The 16,655-nt window shown below is 36.1% G+C and overlaps 2 protein-coding genes across 5 annotated transcripts in view; one reads left to right on the forward strand and one right to left on the reverse strand.

The window, feature by feature from the left end:
• LOC136850139 (sodium-coupled monocarboxylate transporter 1-like) overlaps positions 1-16,655 on the reverse strand; it is a 180,676-nt gene that overhangs the window by 82,818 nt on the left and 81,203 nt on the right. The window contains exon 1 of one of the 2 annotated variants that reach the window (XM_067123723.1): positions 6,387-6,525. The exons of the other annotated variant lie outside the window; for it this stretch is intronic. The gene's annotated coding sequence lies outside the window, so the exon portion shown is untranslated. Of the gene's footprint in view, positions 1-6,386; positions 6,526-16,655 lie in introns of those variants that run through there. 2 annotated transcript variants of the gene reach the window in all.
• Positions 762-16,655, forward strand: part of LOC136850141 (uncharacterized) — a 52,001-nt gene continuing 36,107 nt past the window's right edge. The window contains exons 1-5 of one of the 3 annotated variants that reach the window (XM_067123730.1): positions 762-881; positions 3,691-3,797; positions 5,699-5,893; positions 6,415-6,590; positions 7,594-8,116. In XM_067123730.1, coding sequence (XP_066979831.1) covers positions 3,708-3,797; positions 5,699-5,893; positions 6,415-6,590; positions 7,594-7,597 — 465 coding nt within the window. In that variant the 5' untranslated portion in view covers positions 762-881; positions 3,691-3,707 and the 3' untranslated portion in view covers positions 7,598-8,116. Of the gene's footprint in view, positions 882-3,690; positions 3,798-5,698; positions 5,894-6,414; positions 6,591-7,593; positions 8,117-16,655 lie in introns of those variants that run through there. The other 2 variants (XM_067123728.1, XM_067123729.1) reach the window with 2 other exon arrangements.

The following is a 16,655-nucleotide window of genomic DNA, read 5'->3' on the forward strand; positions in this document are numbered from 1 at the left end:
TGGATTTAGAAAATAAAAAAGGCCCAGGAGAAGATTAGGTAAAGAAAAGGGCACTTTCCTGATAATCCACCAAGCAACTTTTCTTTCTCATCAGCCTGTCCTACACACTTTTTGAAAAAACAGGAAAATGAACAAAAAATAGGAAAAATGCCTGATTGTACCCTTAACAAGCAAAGCAACTCAATCCCACGACCATGGAAAGCCACGGTACAATGGCTATGGTACAGTCCAAGGTTGGAGAACAAGGTTTGTATCCAGAGCAATCTTCTCTTAGAAGGGTTGCCTACCATGGCTGAAGGGTCCCTTCCACCCGCTGGTTTATTTGAGAGCGCCTTCTCCTAGGAAAGTTGCCTGCCAAGGATAGATTCTCTTCTACCCATAACGATGAAATATTCTTTAAAGTCGGTGTTTTATTTCTAAGGTAACTGTATCCCAAGTCTTCACAAAAGCTATATTTTGAATCTAGGCGACTGTCTGGAGTACCAGTCCGGTAGTCTGTCTGTTCAATATTCTATCCCGAACTGGTTGTTTCGACGCATATATACTAATTAGCCGCCATATATCCAATACCATAATTTACAAATGGCTAGGACGCTCACAGGAATGTCCTTGGTTGTGCTCCGGGAAATGTATAGTTTGTGCCAAATGACCGTCATCGACATATTGTCTGAAATGAATTAAAGAAGGTGGTCTTTTAGCCATGGGACAAAGGACGTTCATGACGTCACATCTGAATATTAGTCGAGCGGTTCACCCATTCAGGAACCACTGTGTCTCAGGCAACCGAAGCATCGAGTTAGTACCAGCACTGCTCGTGGTGGCTTCCACTTGAAGGACCGAAGAAAGCTTGGACAATTTGGAAGCAATAACTTGCAACAATAGTGAGTAGTTACCAATTCTCTCTCTCTCTCTCCCCTTGTTTTTAGCATTCTCCGGCGAAAACAAGGTTAGTGACATAAGCTTAATAAACAAATTGTTTGAGGTGCACCATTACGGAGCGTCCCGAGAATGAAAACAAAATCTATCACTACTAAAATGACATCACAACCGTTAGTAATCACAGAAGTTCTACTTTTGAGTATAAAAAGACCAAACCGCCATAGAATCATGACGGAATGAAACCATTTTCAATACTACTATTATGATCATTGTAAGAGTCTGATTTTACCAGTGTCCACCTGAGGTTATATTAATGCGTTATCAAGGCATTGCGATAAAGAGTAGAAGAATTTGAAGAAAAGAATCTCATGATAAGGAACATTTCGAGTTGACTAATCAAAAATCGTCTCCGAGTTGTTGTACGATTTTTGATTAGTCAGTTCGAAATGTTCCTTATCATGAGATTCTTATCTTCAAATTCTTCTACTCTTTATCGCAATGCCTTGATAACGCGTTAATATAACCTCAGGTGGACACTGGTAAAAACAGACTCTTACAATGATCATAATAGTAGTACTGAAAACTCAACCGCCAGATTCATCTTCTAGTTACTGAATCATGGACGAGCTCCGGTGCAGAAAAATTTAAAAGAATTAGCCGTTTCATTTGCAAACACAAACAGCTAGCTATATATGTATGTGTATACATACATACGTACACGCACACACACACACACACACACATATATATATATATATATATATATATATATATATATATATATATATATATATATATATATATATATTTTAAATAAAAGCGTACCTCCTTACTGGGGGTTATTCCGTAGAAAACAACGCAACAATCACTGCAACACTCATGCTTTCACTGCGTCATTGTGGTTTTATATATATATATATATATATATATATATATATATATATATATATATATATATATATATACAACCCCAGTATATATATATATACAACCCCTATATATATATTTATATTATATATATATATATATATATATATATATATATATATATATATATATATATATATATACTTATATGAAAAGAACACCTATCCCCTGGACTTTCGTGAATTTACTGTGTGCATATCTTCAAAGGATATTTTCAGCGACTTGAGTGATTTCATTGTATATCTATCTAACTATCTACACACACACACACACACACACATATATATATATAATACACACATTTATATATATATATATGCGTGTGTATTTTCCCTGGCCAGAATTAACAGGCATACAAGTGCATTAACTAACCTTAGTCAATTATGCAAGAAGAGAAGCAGGGAAAGCAACACCCTGCATCAGAAAAGACATCAAGACCAGAGTCTCTCAGGGGTTGTTTTGAGACCATATAAACAGCAACAAGCTTAATCCATATACCAATGCCAAAATTCCTCTCATAGTCGTTGGTCCTCGACAAAGAGTAATATTACAACTTTCAAAAGTTTCTCCAAGTAATAATAATAATGTTGCAAGAAAAAGACTGTGGACACTATTCGAAGTATTTCTTCAATAATACTGCCAATAAATTTTGACAATGCACATGAACATTATGATGACACTAATAATGTGAAAACTGGTATACTGACTGCAAATGCATTAGCCTAAGCTACCTTCCAAAGTTTTGGCATAGACCTGCCAATTTGTGCTGTTCCTAGCTTAGTCACATGCGATGCTACGTCGAATTTTATCATAATAATCAACTACAACGGCGACACGTTTAGGCAAAACATAGTGGAAAAATTCAGGCTTCAATGGTAAGGCCTCTTGAGAAACGGAAAGGAGCAAATGGGTCTGTTCCCTTCTTTTCGCCTCAACTCAGCTTCTCTCTTTTCTTTTCCCTATCTTTTTCTTGTTCTTATAATATCCACCTCTTCGTAAAAAGCCCATCCCGATGACGAAGAAAAAAGGGCCCGAGGGAAGAATACTTTAAGAAGGGATAGATCCAAGCTATTTCCTACTTATTTATTTTATATATATATATATATATATATATATATATATATATATATATATATATATATATATATATATATATGTGTGTGTGTGTGTGTGTGTGTGTGTGTGTGTGAATATAAAATATAGTAAAACACGTTTTTTATAAATTAATTTCTGCTCTTTACTTCCTTAACTTTGCTTTATTCTTTTGTTCACATATCTATTTTCTTATCGTTATTATGTGCTTATATGTATGTATGTATACATACACATACATACATACATATATATATGTATATATAAATATATATATGTATATATATAAATATATATTTATGTATATATATATATATATATATATATATATATATATATATATATATATATATAATGTGTGGCAAGAAAATATGAAAACATATTTCACTTACAGAATCATCATCTCCTTTTAATGATAATAATCCACTTTTGTGCTTTTCGTCTTCCAGGAGTTCGGAAAGCTTAAAATTAAAATTCTTACCAATGCATCCTAAATATTCGACTTTTCCATCTACTTTTTACCCTGCTTATCTTTGAACTCGATCGTTCATCACACGTTGAAAAATTAATGGTAATAACTTTAAGAGTAACTCCGTGGCCGTGTCGATGAAGTAAAGTTACAAATGACAAAATGGAAATTTTAATGTTCCCACATTTTAATTTCACTTGTGCCTCTTCGTAGACACGACTGCGGGAATTTTTCTCCAAGAATTTTCCACCTCGTGCGAGTATGAGTTTTTAACTCATTCCACGTCGAGTTACCTCACTTATGGACCAAAGTTTCATTTTCAGGTCAAAAGACGATTAAAATGGAACTGGAGACTTTTATCCTGTCGGAGAAGGACAAAGAAGGTCTTCGAGAACTTTTGGAGGTTGGATTCATACCCTACGAACCAGTGGTAAGCGCCTTCTTTCTTCAACTTTCTGCGTTAAATATACAAACACCTCAAAACAGGAGTGATAGTACATTGGCTGGTTATTAGGAAAAGACTACTTTATGTTCCTCGGTTTTCCCGTTACTTGTCATGCTAACTATCTAGATACTATCAAGATATTACACGATGCTCTCCCAACAGCGTGAACTTTTCACTGGAAACTAAAACTAATTGGCATAGGCGATTTCTTCAAAGACACGCGACATTTGCAAAATCCTCGAGGAACCCTGCAGAAGTCTTTATGTTTCATTTTTGAAGTAATTTATAAGTTTTCATGCTTTTATGTGTAAAATCTGTATGAAAAATGTAGTGTCTTATTTTTTTACACGCATAAATATGATACAAAGGTAATTACAGCATGTACAGTTAGTGTACTCTTACTAGATGTGACACCCATTAACAAAGTTACTGCACTTTTCAAAGATGTGATACCCCTGCAGAAAGTGTTTGTTTAATTTTTGAAGTATTCTGTAAGTCTTCATTCTTTTAAGCGTAAAACCGGTATGGAAAATTTGTATTACAGTTAGTGCTCACACATATATATACAACTTATTATTTCTCTATACGTCTTTACCTGTACAGTAAATAATTTTGAATTGATTGAATTTTATCTTAACCTTCTACGAATATAACGTACTGTTGTCTCAGTTTTACTGCATTTTGTACCTTCTTATGACTTTGACTTAAGAGGTTTACTAGTAGTGCAAAGAAAACGTCTTTTACTCTGAGTAAAAAAGAAAACAGCATCCCACAAATAAGGAAGTATAGGTATGTACCTACTGTAAATGTCCCAGTGTGACAAATACTGTACCCATTACGATACTGTACTCTATTTCTACATCAACCATTTATTTCTTTATTAAGAGTAATGTATTAAGCTAACTTATAAATGAAATTACAGTAACTGTCATTCCATTTAAAAGTTAGCTTAATACTTTGGGAGCATGATTAGAGTCATATTTAGTGCTTAAACTCTAGAAATAAGCATTTATTAGTATTCTTAGTGACCGTAGCAAACTTATGCAAATCCTTGCCTTGCGCGATGGGTTCTGGAACCTCGCGTACATTTGAGGTATTACTGTATATATACATATATATACATACATACATACACACACATATATACATAAATATATATATATATATATATATATATATATATATATATATATATATATATATATATATATATATATATATATATATATATATATATATATATATATATATATATATATATATATATATATATATATATAATATATATATAACTAAACTAACAACAGTGGTTCCACATAATTTCCGTGTAATAGCAAATGACACGTGATATGAATATATGAACGTATTTTGTCAATGTTGTTGTTGTTCCTATAAATCTTACAACAACTGTCAGTTATATCTGATTGTACTATAGTTGGTACTGTCATTCTTTATTTTAATTCCGTAGTCTTCATTGCAGTTATTATCCTATTTGTCGTTGCTGTCGTTGTTACGATCAACATTATTACTATTATTGTTGGCGTTACTACAATTATATAAGTTGCCTCTATCTTCATAAGGACCATTATTCTCTTTACTGTCGGTGCAACTACCCATATTTGTTATTATATTCAACACTCTTGGCCTCAGAGAAGTTCTCCCTTACTGTAACTATTGTTCTGTTGTTAATGTTGCTATAATTATCATTATTTGGTGTTCATACTGTTGTCGTAGTTATTAATACGTAGTCACTCTTTCTGCGACATTATTTGTTGCTATTTGTTATGGCTGTGGCAATAATTGCTAGTTGTTCTTTTGTCCTAATGTGATTCTCATTTTGTTATTGTCGAAATCATTCTAAACCCGACTCTACCCGACTTCCCTAGTGCGTAGGAATGAAGTCCACCGTCCAAGAGATGCTGCCTCTTGTAGCACGAATGGGAAACAAAGGACTCGGAGGCGGTGCCAGTCACGGCATGAGGGAAAAATCCTCTGGGAAAATCATTGCTGTTATGAGCGACTTCATCGTCACACCAGACGACAACGAAATCTTCCAAGAGACCAAATACGACGAAGAAAAGGTTAGAGGATTTGGGATGAAAGGGGGACGTTTAAGAAGAAAAAAGGAGAATGCTTGTGAACCGGAAGGATAGTTTTGGGTGGGTGGGGAGGGGAGGAAGTGAAAGAACATAATCGGGAAGAAGGTTGTCAATGAAAGGCGAGGTTTCGAGGTGAGAGAGAGGGAGATTCAGGATTGAGAGGGATGAAGTTTGCAGACTTAAAGAAGAGCTGCCTGGGTGAAAGGACAGTTTTTGGGTTGAATAGGAAAGAGGATTTCAATATAATTTAGCTTCAAATATAAAAATACGAAAGTGTACAAACCTTCATCAGAACAATCCAAAAAACGCAATTAATTTCCTAGGCAAGCTTCCAAGAAGGTAATGCCCATATGAGGAAAGACTTATTTAGGACAATACAAAATGATAAATAAAGAAGCCTCAACATATGCATACGTAAACATTACTTGAGAAGTCATAAGAAATGAACTTGAAAAAAGGTACATGGCCTCCTTACCGTAATTTACTTCTCTTTCTCTCTGCAGAGCAACTGGTACTCAAATGTCTTGTGCGAATTCAGCGCAGGAGTGGACGTCTTCCACGGGAAATTCAAGAAGTGTCTTGAGTTGATGGTTTTATGCGTCCATCCCGATTACACGAGGAGAGGACTGGCGCAGGAGCTCATCAAAGTGAGTGACACGGTGTTCAGGAGCTCATCAAAGTGAGTGACACGGTGTTCATAAACTTGGAAAGTTAAAAAGAATAAAAGATGAGTGACAACTTTAGCCATAGAAATTCGAAAACAGTAACACAGAAAAGGGACAGTTGAAATAACTTCATAAGAACAGTATTTACTGAATACATTTTTCAGATTTTCAATATTATCCTTTATTGGGTGAAAAGATCAGTCATTTTCCTGATGTCGTTCGCCTTTTCAAACTCTTCCCTAGCTTTTCTGTTAAAGCACACACACACACTCTGTTAAAGCACACACACACACATTATATATATTTAATATATATATATATATATATATATATATATATATATATATATATATATATAAATATATAATATATATATTTAACAAAATTCTTCCCGTCTACATCTTGCAGCATTATCAGGTTTCCGTAAGAAACTTTTCTGACTCTAGACAAAGGTTGGAGGAAGGTAAATAAACAAAACAAGCCTCACGCTGTATTGACTGTCGTTTTGTTGTTTCACATCAACACTTTCAGAAAATATGAGAATATACAGCGTATTCAGTACTTTATTTAAAGAGGCGAACGGGAAGGTGAAATTTACACTTTATTAGAATTTAGTGTGGATTAACTTTACAGTCTTTACAACACAAATAAGTTGTTTAAAGAGACTACTAATAGGAAACAATGCAATAAACTGCAGTACTTGCTGGAACTACAACAATGATGCTAACCAAAGAAAAATGATAAAAATAAAGAAGAACTTTAGATTACAGCCTTCATATGTTATCCTATAGACACGGGATAAGATCAGAGGAAAAGGCGCAGATGACAAAACTAAGACCTGTATTGTTCTTTCTTTGTCACTTCCACGGCTATGATTGATTCATTACTGCTGTTATTAGTTATGAGCGACTTAGTTATCATTAGTCTTAATGGCTGATGCCTGTTGAAAAGAAATGTAGTCAAAGCTCGTCGTCTTCCATGTTTAAGACATTCATCTTTCGCTATTAATCCCCCCAGCTGAGTGAGGAGAAAGGAAGAGAGATGGGCTGCGATGTGGCGTCCATTCAAGCAACAAACATCATCACGTACCACATCTCTAAGAAACTGGGTTACGAAGAAGTTCGCAGACAGGAGCTCGACAAGCTGAAAGACGAGAATGGTTGCCCGGTTCTAGACATGGAGTTTATGAAGGCTAATGGAACGACATTTCTCTCTTACTTAACCAAGGCGCTATGAAAGCTGGAATATGAGGGACAGTCAAGCCACAATTTTCTGCTGTTGAACTAAGAAACTGTGTACAGAAGGGTTTTGACTGCTAAAACCAAGAGACTGACAGTGATGGGATTAAAAAAGTCTTCCACATTCACTCAAACAAGTCATAATATGAAGGAGATCTTAGGAGAATTAGCAAGGCTAGAATTATCTCTTAACCAAAAGCCTATGAAGGGTGACGGGAGAGTTGCCTCTTACCAAACATGTTATAAAACCATTTCTCATAAAAATGTACTTCTAAATTTAAATAAAGTTTGCTCTTGGGTTATCAGTATTTATCTAAAACTGAAAGTTGCACACATAATTTTTTTTTCAAGAGCGGGCTTAAACAGATTAACTATGACGGAATAATCTCTCATTTTTAAGCGTTCAAAGAAGCTACTGCAGAGACCGGCCAACAGAACCGAATAACCAACAGAACAAAAAGAGATCTTATTACTAGACCCCATCAACTATTGGTTATTTAGAAAGAAACTAATTCTGCATTTACGTTTAACCAAACGTAAGTCTCATCAGAGGTGAAATCAGATTCTGAGGAACACAAGCAAAGGAAACGGATGCAAAACACAGGCCTAGGAAAAAAAAACAGCAACGATGGCAAATAATACGTTACCACCCTTCTTTCATTATCTAATTATAATACGAGACCCCACACACTGTATACTGATGATTATAATCCACCATCTTGGACTGCCAGCATCAGCAACCAAAACTAACTTGTAAGTATTTGCCTCCTACACGGAGGTTATCATTTTGGTTCGGCTTGGTTCCCTGTTTGTTACTAGGCTTACACAAAGAATGACGCGTTGAGTTTTAAGAAAATTTTACCAAAGTTGGGCCTCTTGGTTGGCAACAACTTACAAAATTCTGGGAGAGAAGGGACTCTGGTGGGTGGACTGCAGTTTTGGAGAAGGTTTGCTGTCTGCAAATGCGCTTAAGTACTTGTTTTTATACAGTTCTTTCACAATATCTCATCAATGTCGCCTTTCAGTTGATCAACAATTTTCTAATATGTGTATTTGCCATGTAGACTAAACTGTTGACAATCGTGTTAATTTTTAACTGATATCGGGGTATTATGTTACGACCGCAAGCAATAAAGCCTGAGCTTGTGTGCATTCATTTCGTTATGCAGGTGTTGGTGACGCTCTCACAAGGCTGAAGTTCGTCAGCCACTGATATTCACTCCTTTATTCGTTGACTTCATACGCAGAGACTCATGATGAAAGCAATTTCTCAGTTACGCAATTCATCACAAAAAAATATCACATGTAGTTTTGTTTCATTAATCACGGATTTAGACGCAGACTATCAAGTTGAGATTTTCAAACATGAATTTCGAACACTGACAATTACGCGCCTCTCCAAACAGGCCTACTTTTCTCGAGAAATACTATAATTTGCAGCTGGTGTTTTAGCGAGCTTAGAAGACATTACAGTGAACTCGGAAGTAAACAAGCAAAAGATGCGCCGAAGTGTCTTCGGCGCAATCGAGTTTTCTGCACAGCATATAATGCTGTATGAAACTCTAAGCTGGCCGTGGTGGCCTGCATTGTAGCGGTGCCACACGCACGATAATGGTTAACTTTAACCTTGAATAAAATAAAATAAAAACTACTGAGGCTAGAGGGCTGCAATTTGGTATGTTTGATGATTGGAGGATGGATGATCAACATACCAATTTGCAGCCCTCTAGCCTCAGTAGTTTTTAAGATCTGTGGGCAGACAGAAAAAGGACGGACAGAAAAAGTGCAGACGGACAGACAAAGCCATCTCAATAGTTTTCTTTTACAGAAAACTAAAACTGGGTCTTTATACCGGACTCTATCATCTGAATGCTACAAGTCCAGGAGCTCCACTGAGAAAGTAGCCCAGTGTGGAAAAGAGAATATTTTTAGAGTAATAAAATAAGCATGATAAAAACAATTAACCTATAATGAGATTCTGGTTAATACGAAAGCATTAGCACCTGTTTTTATCTTCTGTAGTTTCCAAGATTTGACTACATGTCTAGAAAGATCACCCCACACTTTGGTCACACCTCGCAAAAGAAAAGACAAAACTGTTAAAATTAACAGCAAATCTACTACAGGGTGTTTCGAAATTAGAGGGCCACCCCTCTACAGCATAAACTAAAATTGATATGGACAAAAACAAAAGTAATTCAGAACAGGTATTTATTTGTTTCTCTCTGAGTATTTAATATTTTGTGTGGCATCCATCTGCCTGTACCACAGCCTGCATTCTTGAGGGGTATGATTTCAGCAAATCGCAAAAAAAGCTGAGACTCAAACTCCATTTCCCTGAGCACTTCGGTCACCTCTCTTCGCAGGTCGTCGAGGCTTGGTATACAATCATAATTCACTGTGAGCGCTTCAACACGATCCTTTAAGATACTACCAATGTTTTCACACACATTAAGGTCAGGGGAGCTACCTGGAAATTCACTTGACGAGAAGAAATCGATACCACTGTTTCAAAGCAGCTCCTGTGTCTGAAGAGCCTTGAAACATGGTGCCTTATCATGCAAAAATGTGACTTCTTCAACACATAACACATTTTCAAGATCTTTGAGAAAAGGAAATACTTCACCAGTAAGCACAGTTTCTCTGAAGCATTCGCCATTCCATGACTGTCCTTTTTCTTTGATGATCCACATTAACCGTTTGGCTGTGAAACAGAGAAAAATTCCCATTCAGGAAATTTCACGACTTGGCGATAGTGCACGTCATCGCTGATATCATCCAACTTTGCAGCCCAAATGATCTCATTTTTATGATTTGGCTTCCTGACTGTGTAAATGAAGAATTTATCTGATGCGGCAACATGGAGAAAGTCAGCTTTATCCCAATGTTGCTGAGTGATGTTGGGCTTACTGATAACATGAAATGGCTTGATACCAGATTTTTTCAACTCATGATATACAGCACTATAACTTCTCTTCTTTCCCCTTTTTGTTTCTAGTTCAAGAGTCAATTTACGTAAAGACTTTCTTGGTCTACCCACTGCCTCAGTTATGATGTCTTTTGACCCCTGAGAATGGACTTCAGGCCTTCCAAGATTCTCACTCTTTTCACGATGACAGTCATATGGATTTTTGTTCCAATTTCTTTTAACAAAGGATTCATCTCTTTTAATGTATTTAGCTATCCAGGAACATGAAATGAAGGATGCGCCAGCATCCCTGGCCTCTCTGAAGGCTATAGCCGGGATTCTGTCAAGCCATCTGATTTCCTCTGAGTCGTTAGCCATGGCTGTATCTAACTCCGTCACTCGGTCTGAAAATACAAGAAATGTAAAATGAAAAATAGCTTAATAGAAACTTAAAATAATGTACTTGGAGACAGGCTATAGCAGAAAACTTCATAACTTTCCATTTCTTCTGTGGAGGGGGGGGGGCTCTAATTTCGAAACACCCGGTATTATATGGTGGGTGATACAGTCTGGGAAGATCTGACTGCAAAGCATAAACAGAATTACGAAAATTTTACATAACATTCACAGTGTGAGCTTAATGGCTGACGGTGCAGGAGAGTAAAATATTTAGCTCTGCAATAAAAAATTAAACAAACCTCAAGTTTTTTCAGGTGCTGCAAAATTTCATTAATATGCCGATTTCTTGTGCAATTTAAGAGAATAGAATAGAATAGAATAGAATAGAATATAGAATTTAGGCCAGTGGCCAAGCGCTACTACCTATGAGGTCATTCAGCGCTGAAAGGGAAATTGACAGTGAGAAGGTCAAAGCCCTTCAAAAAAAGAAGGCATCGTGCTTACCCCATATGAAAAATGGGAAATAGCACGTTAAACGAAGAAGAAGAAGAAGAAGAAGAAGAAGAAGAAGAAGAAGAAGAAGAAGAAGAAGAAGAAGAAGAAGAAGGTTTGAAGGGTGTAACAGGAGGAAAACCTCGCCGTTGTACTATGAAACAATTGTTAAAGAGGGTGGAAAGTCAGATGGAAGAAAAGGAATATGAACGGAGATACAGTAAAAGGAATGAAAGAGGGAGGTTGCAGCTAGGGGCCGAAGGGACGCTGCAAAGACCCTTAAGTAATGCCTACAGTGCACCACGTGAGGTGCACTGACAGCACTAGTCCCCTACGAGGACAATTTAAAGGAAGACAGACTGGATATGTTTCTCAAAAGTGAATTTGCAATCAAGAATGACAATAGAATTTTAAATGTAGTTGCATACACTGTCTATGAAAAGACCTGACCAGGCGATCAGTCATAGTTTGAATTTAAGAGTTTTGCGTCATCCGCATAATTTGCACCATAAATTAGCTTCAGCTGCATCTTTGTTAAGAGGTACGGTTGCCACTGGTCTCTTCAGATGGGACTGGTCAAAATAGAATAAATATTGTTGTCAAGACCAAACCACATATAGTGTTAAATATTCTAATACACATGGTAGAGTAACAAGCCAAGAATAATATCCTGCAGGACACATAACACACTCCTGTTGTAACTAAAATATTCATCAACAGCTTCTCTTTGCAATCTATTATTAAAGAAAATAATAAAATACTAAAAAATGCACCCCAACGCTCATCTGTCAAAGTTGAAAACAAAGGATCCATGCTTAACACGATCAAAGCAGCACTTAATTCAAGACCAGTCGTACAACTCATGATTGGAATCTAGGTACATCTGCGCACAATCGGAAAGCGAAGGAAGCGCATCACAAGCACCCTGATGCTTGTAAAGGTGAAGTTGCAAAACAAGCAACACGTGTCCACTTTCTGGATAAATATTCAGACGTTTCGCCAACCGATTAAAGAATGCAGATAACACGGAAGTTATAACTGCGCAGTAATCGACAGGACACGTGCTATCACCTCTGCATTTAGCTGATGGATTAACATCAAGGAAGCCTCCTGTCGCTAGCTTAGAGAAATGACAGACAGCTTTGAAGCCAAGTAATCATCATTCTTCATCATAAAGAAGAAAAAAATGGACAAATACAATTTAGTTGCACACCTCAAACGGCATCACAAAACAAGTCCGTTGAGCTTCAGGAAAAAAAAGTGGTATAATGAGTTCATTATACTCTTCTTATTGTCAACCACAGCAGAATTATTTTTTCCTCTGTTCCTTCCTTTCCCTCTCTCTCTCTCTCTCTCTCTCTAGAGAGAGAGAGAGAGAGAGAGAGAGAGAGAGAGAGAGAGAGAGAGAGAGAGAGAGATTTTTTATGCATATGTAACATGTATGTTTATTTTTGTATAGTTTTATAGAGAAACATGACGTTACTTTCCATGCAATAATTACAACGTTTTGCATTTCAATAACTAGGAAAATATAGTAAAATATAGTAAATTAGGTACGATTTTAGCATAATTCTGTGGAGCTCCCAGTCTTTTTCTGGTAGATAAGCAGGAAAGGGGTGTTGCCCTAACTGACATATTAATGTGAAGGGTGCCGGCCAAACAGTATCTGTCTCTCTCTCTCTCTCTATCTCTCTATCTCTCTCTCTTAATGAAATATGAATTACTATATCACAAACAAAACTAAGAAACAAACTGAAACTGTACAAGAAAATGGCTGTGCCTGAATATAGGAGTAACTTGATTGGTCTTCACCCATAACTGTAAGCCATATATTTTTAAGGGTAATGCTGCATTAAGGGTAATGTTGTAAGATGACTTTGAAATGGTATTAAAGTGCTTTAGGATGATAGTTTAAGGTATATTTAGTGTCTGAACTATTAAAATAGGCAACAAACTATTAAAATAGGCAGTTATAAGTGTTTTTAGAGGGAATCTTTGGTGTTTGAACTATTAAAATAGGCAGTTATAAGCATTTTGAGAGGGGGGTGTCAAGTATTCAAGGATTAGCTATCCATGGGTGGTTGTGGTCCCTATCCCTGGTGAATGCCGGTGTTGACTCTCTCTCTCTCTCTCTCTCTCTCTCTCTATATATATATATATATATATATATATATATATATATATATATATATATATATATATATATATATATATATATATATATATATATATATATATATATATTGCTGTCTTTTCCTTGCCTCTTAGTAGAATAGTAAATTAATTTTCTCTTAAAGCTAGGAACACAACGTACATTTCTTGCATGAGAAAGAGAGTGGGAAGAAGCAGGGGTTGTTTTCAAACTAAGCCTGCCAACCAACCGAAGGGTGAGAATTTTAAACTCATAGGCTTCATAGAGGGGGTATGGTTTTGCTGGGCCAGACCTTAGATATACTGTCCTTAAAACCCACTTTTCTTTGACCTATGTACTGGTGAGTCTTTGTCATTTTCCAGATGATACCCACGACCGTTGCCCAAAGTACACTTGGGGGAGGAGCCTTGAAGGTCACACGACCCAAGTCAACCTGTCATCGGTGACTCTCAGCTCAGCTAACATAGCAAATGGACTTGTTCAGTGCTTTCTCTGAGCAATCTTTGTTTCTCCCCCTTTGTCCCCATCACGTAGGACGATTGTTATTCCTAGCAGACAAAGAAAGATTAATGCAACTGATCACTGCATTATTTAACCCAGCGGTAAGTCGGATTGTGACAATTACTCCCAGTGTTCTTTTTCTTCAGCTGAATCTCTCGTTTTTCTTGTTCAAATTTTCATGTCTTTAGAAGCCCCTAACTGAGAACCCCTAGTGAAGCATATTCCCTTTATGAAGTCAAATATCAATTGCATTCATTGTTGTCTAGTGAAATAACATAACTTACCCTCCATGATGTTAAAAGTACTATGCCTGAGATAAGATTTGTCCCTTGTGATTAATTAATTACTAGTGAGAGCTTCTTTGGTGCAAGATTGTTATCTGGATACTTATTTTCTAGATGTGTGTATACGCCTTGGGCCTGGAAATTCCCTCTTGCTTGGAGAAGAATCTGCATCGTCAGTGCCAAGAAGCCACAGTTCAACGTTCACTGAATTCAGCTGCTTTATAAAAGCAATCATTTTATATAGTACTAAGGTATCTGTCCTGGTTAGGACGTATATGTTGAGCTGCTGTTAGCTCCTGTAAATAATCCTCTTCCTCTCATTTTACTTTTGTTGAAACTAGTTTTCAGTAACTTTACTTAATTAATCCACATGGTTGTATAATACTCTTATATTCTGGTAATACTAGTTTTTCAGCTGGAGACCTTATCCATTTTATTATCTGCCCTTTAGAGCTTTCTTTGGCCCTAATTGCCAGCCCTATAAGAGCTGAGATTCAGCTCAGTGGTCTGGTTATACTACTTTAACACTACTGCTTGGCCCTAATTGGCAGAGTTATGTGGGTCTTAGGTAGAGCAAGGTAATATTACTCCAATTAATCGATTGTTAAAGTAAATAACTGACCGACCCAGGTAATAATACAGTATATATATATATATATATATATATATATATATATATATATATATATATATATATATATATATATATATATATATATATATATATATATATATATATATATATACATATGTGTTTATATATGAGTATATATATATATATATATATCATATATCAAGAACAGAAGTAGGCGACGGCCAGTGGTATACATTAGCGACCATGGAAACGTATTCATCTCTACATAATTCTTTATTTCCAACGTTTCGTAATAAAAAGCTTTATTACATCATCAGGAATCTGTTAAATAATGAATAAAATTACTTTAAAATTGCTCTTAAAATCAATAAAATCCATAAAATACTTCACAGTTAAAATACAAGATAAAAACCGAAAAAACAAAAAAAAAAAAGACATAGAAGCAAAATCAAAGACCGCTAACCAACCTTATACCGAGAGGATTAGATTTATTTTACGTGGCTAAGAACCAACTGGTTACCTAGCAACGGGACCTACAGCTTATTGTGGAATCCGAACCACATTATGACGAGAAATTAATTTCTATCACCAGAAATAAATTCCTCTAATTCTTCACTGGCCGGTCGGAGAGTCGAACGCTGGGCAAACAACGTGCTAGCCGGGAGCTCTACCCACCCCACCAATGAAGAACTTCTGGGTTGTGGTAACCAGAAAATATGTATACATAGTAAAACTAACTGAAAATCTCAAAGCAAAGAATTTTATGGCAACTACACTCCAAGTTTTTCTGACGATGTACAGGTCGTCCCGAATTAGTGTACGCAGTAGCCATACCTTGCGCATGTGGGATGTTAAAATGATAAATAAAATCTGGGCCATCAAACCCTGGGATTAAAGACTTGACCTTTTACTTGTTACTACTTACAAGTCTCAGATGAAAACATCAAATCGTAGTTACAGGCACAACTCTCGAGATCAAGAAGATCTGACCTTAAGCCCCGAATATTTGAGTAATGTGCTCTGCAATTTTTCTTACAGTAATGAGTAGCAGACCCACGGTTCATCCCAATGTCTCCCGAAAGAATTTAAACTAACAACATAAAATTAGTAGTAAAACTAATACATACTCATAATAACAACAACATAATAAAAATCAGCTCAACAATAAACAATAATATTGGAATCAGCAACAACAGTATTTATATTATTTACAAATATTACATTGAAAGTATACATAAACCTAACCAAATGTCATTCAAAAATCGCTGGAAGCAACTGGTCGATAAGGTGGAGCTGGTACACCTTTATAAGGCATATAAGAAACCCGCCAGGATGGATTTAGAAATTCTAAAAAGCTCAGAAGGAAAGGATTACATAAAGAAGAAGGAACTTTCCTGATATTCCACCTAGCAACTTTTCTTTCTCATCAGCCTGTCCTACACACTTTTTGAAAGAACAGGAAAGTGAACAAAAAAGAGGAAAAATGCCCGATTGTACCCTCAAGAAAGGG

This window comes from Macrobrachium rosenbergii, chromosome 21 (genome assembly GCF_040412425.1).
Source record: "Macrobrachium rosenbergii isolate ZJJX-2024 chromosome 21, ASM4041242v1, whole genome shotgun sequence".
Taxonomy (NCBI): Eukaryota; Metazoa; Arthropoda; class Malacostraca; order Decapoda; family Palaemonidae; genus Macrobrachium; species Macrobrachium rosenbergii.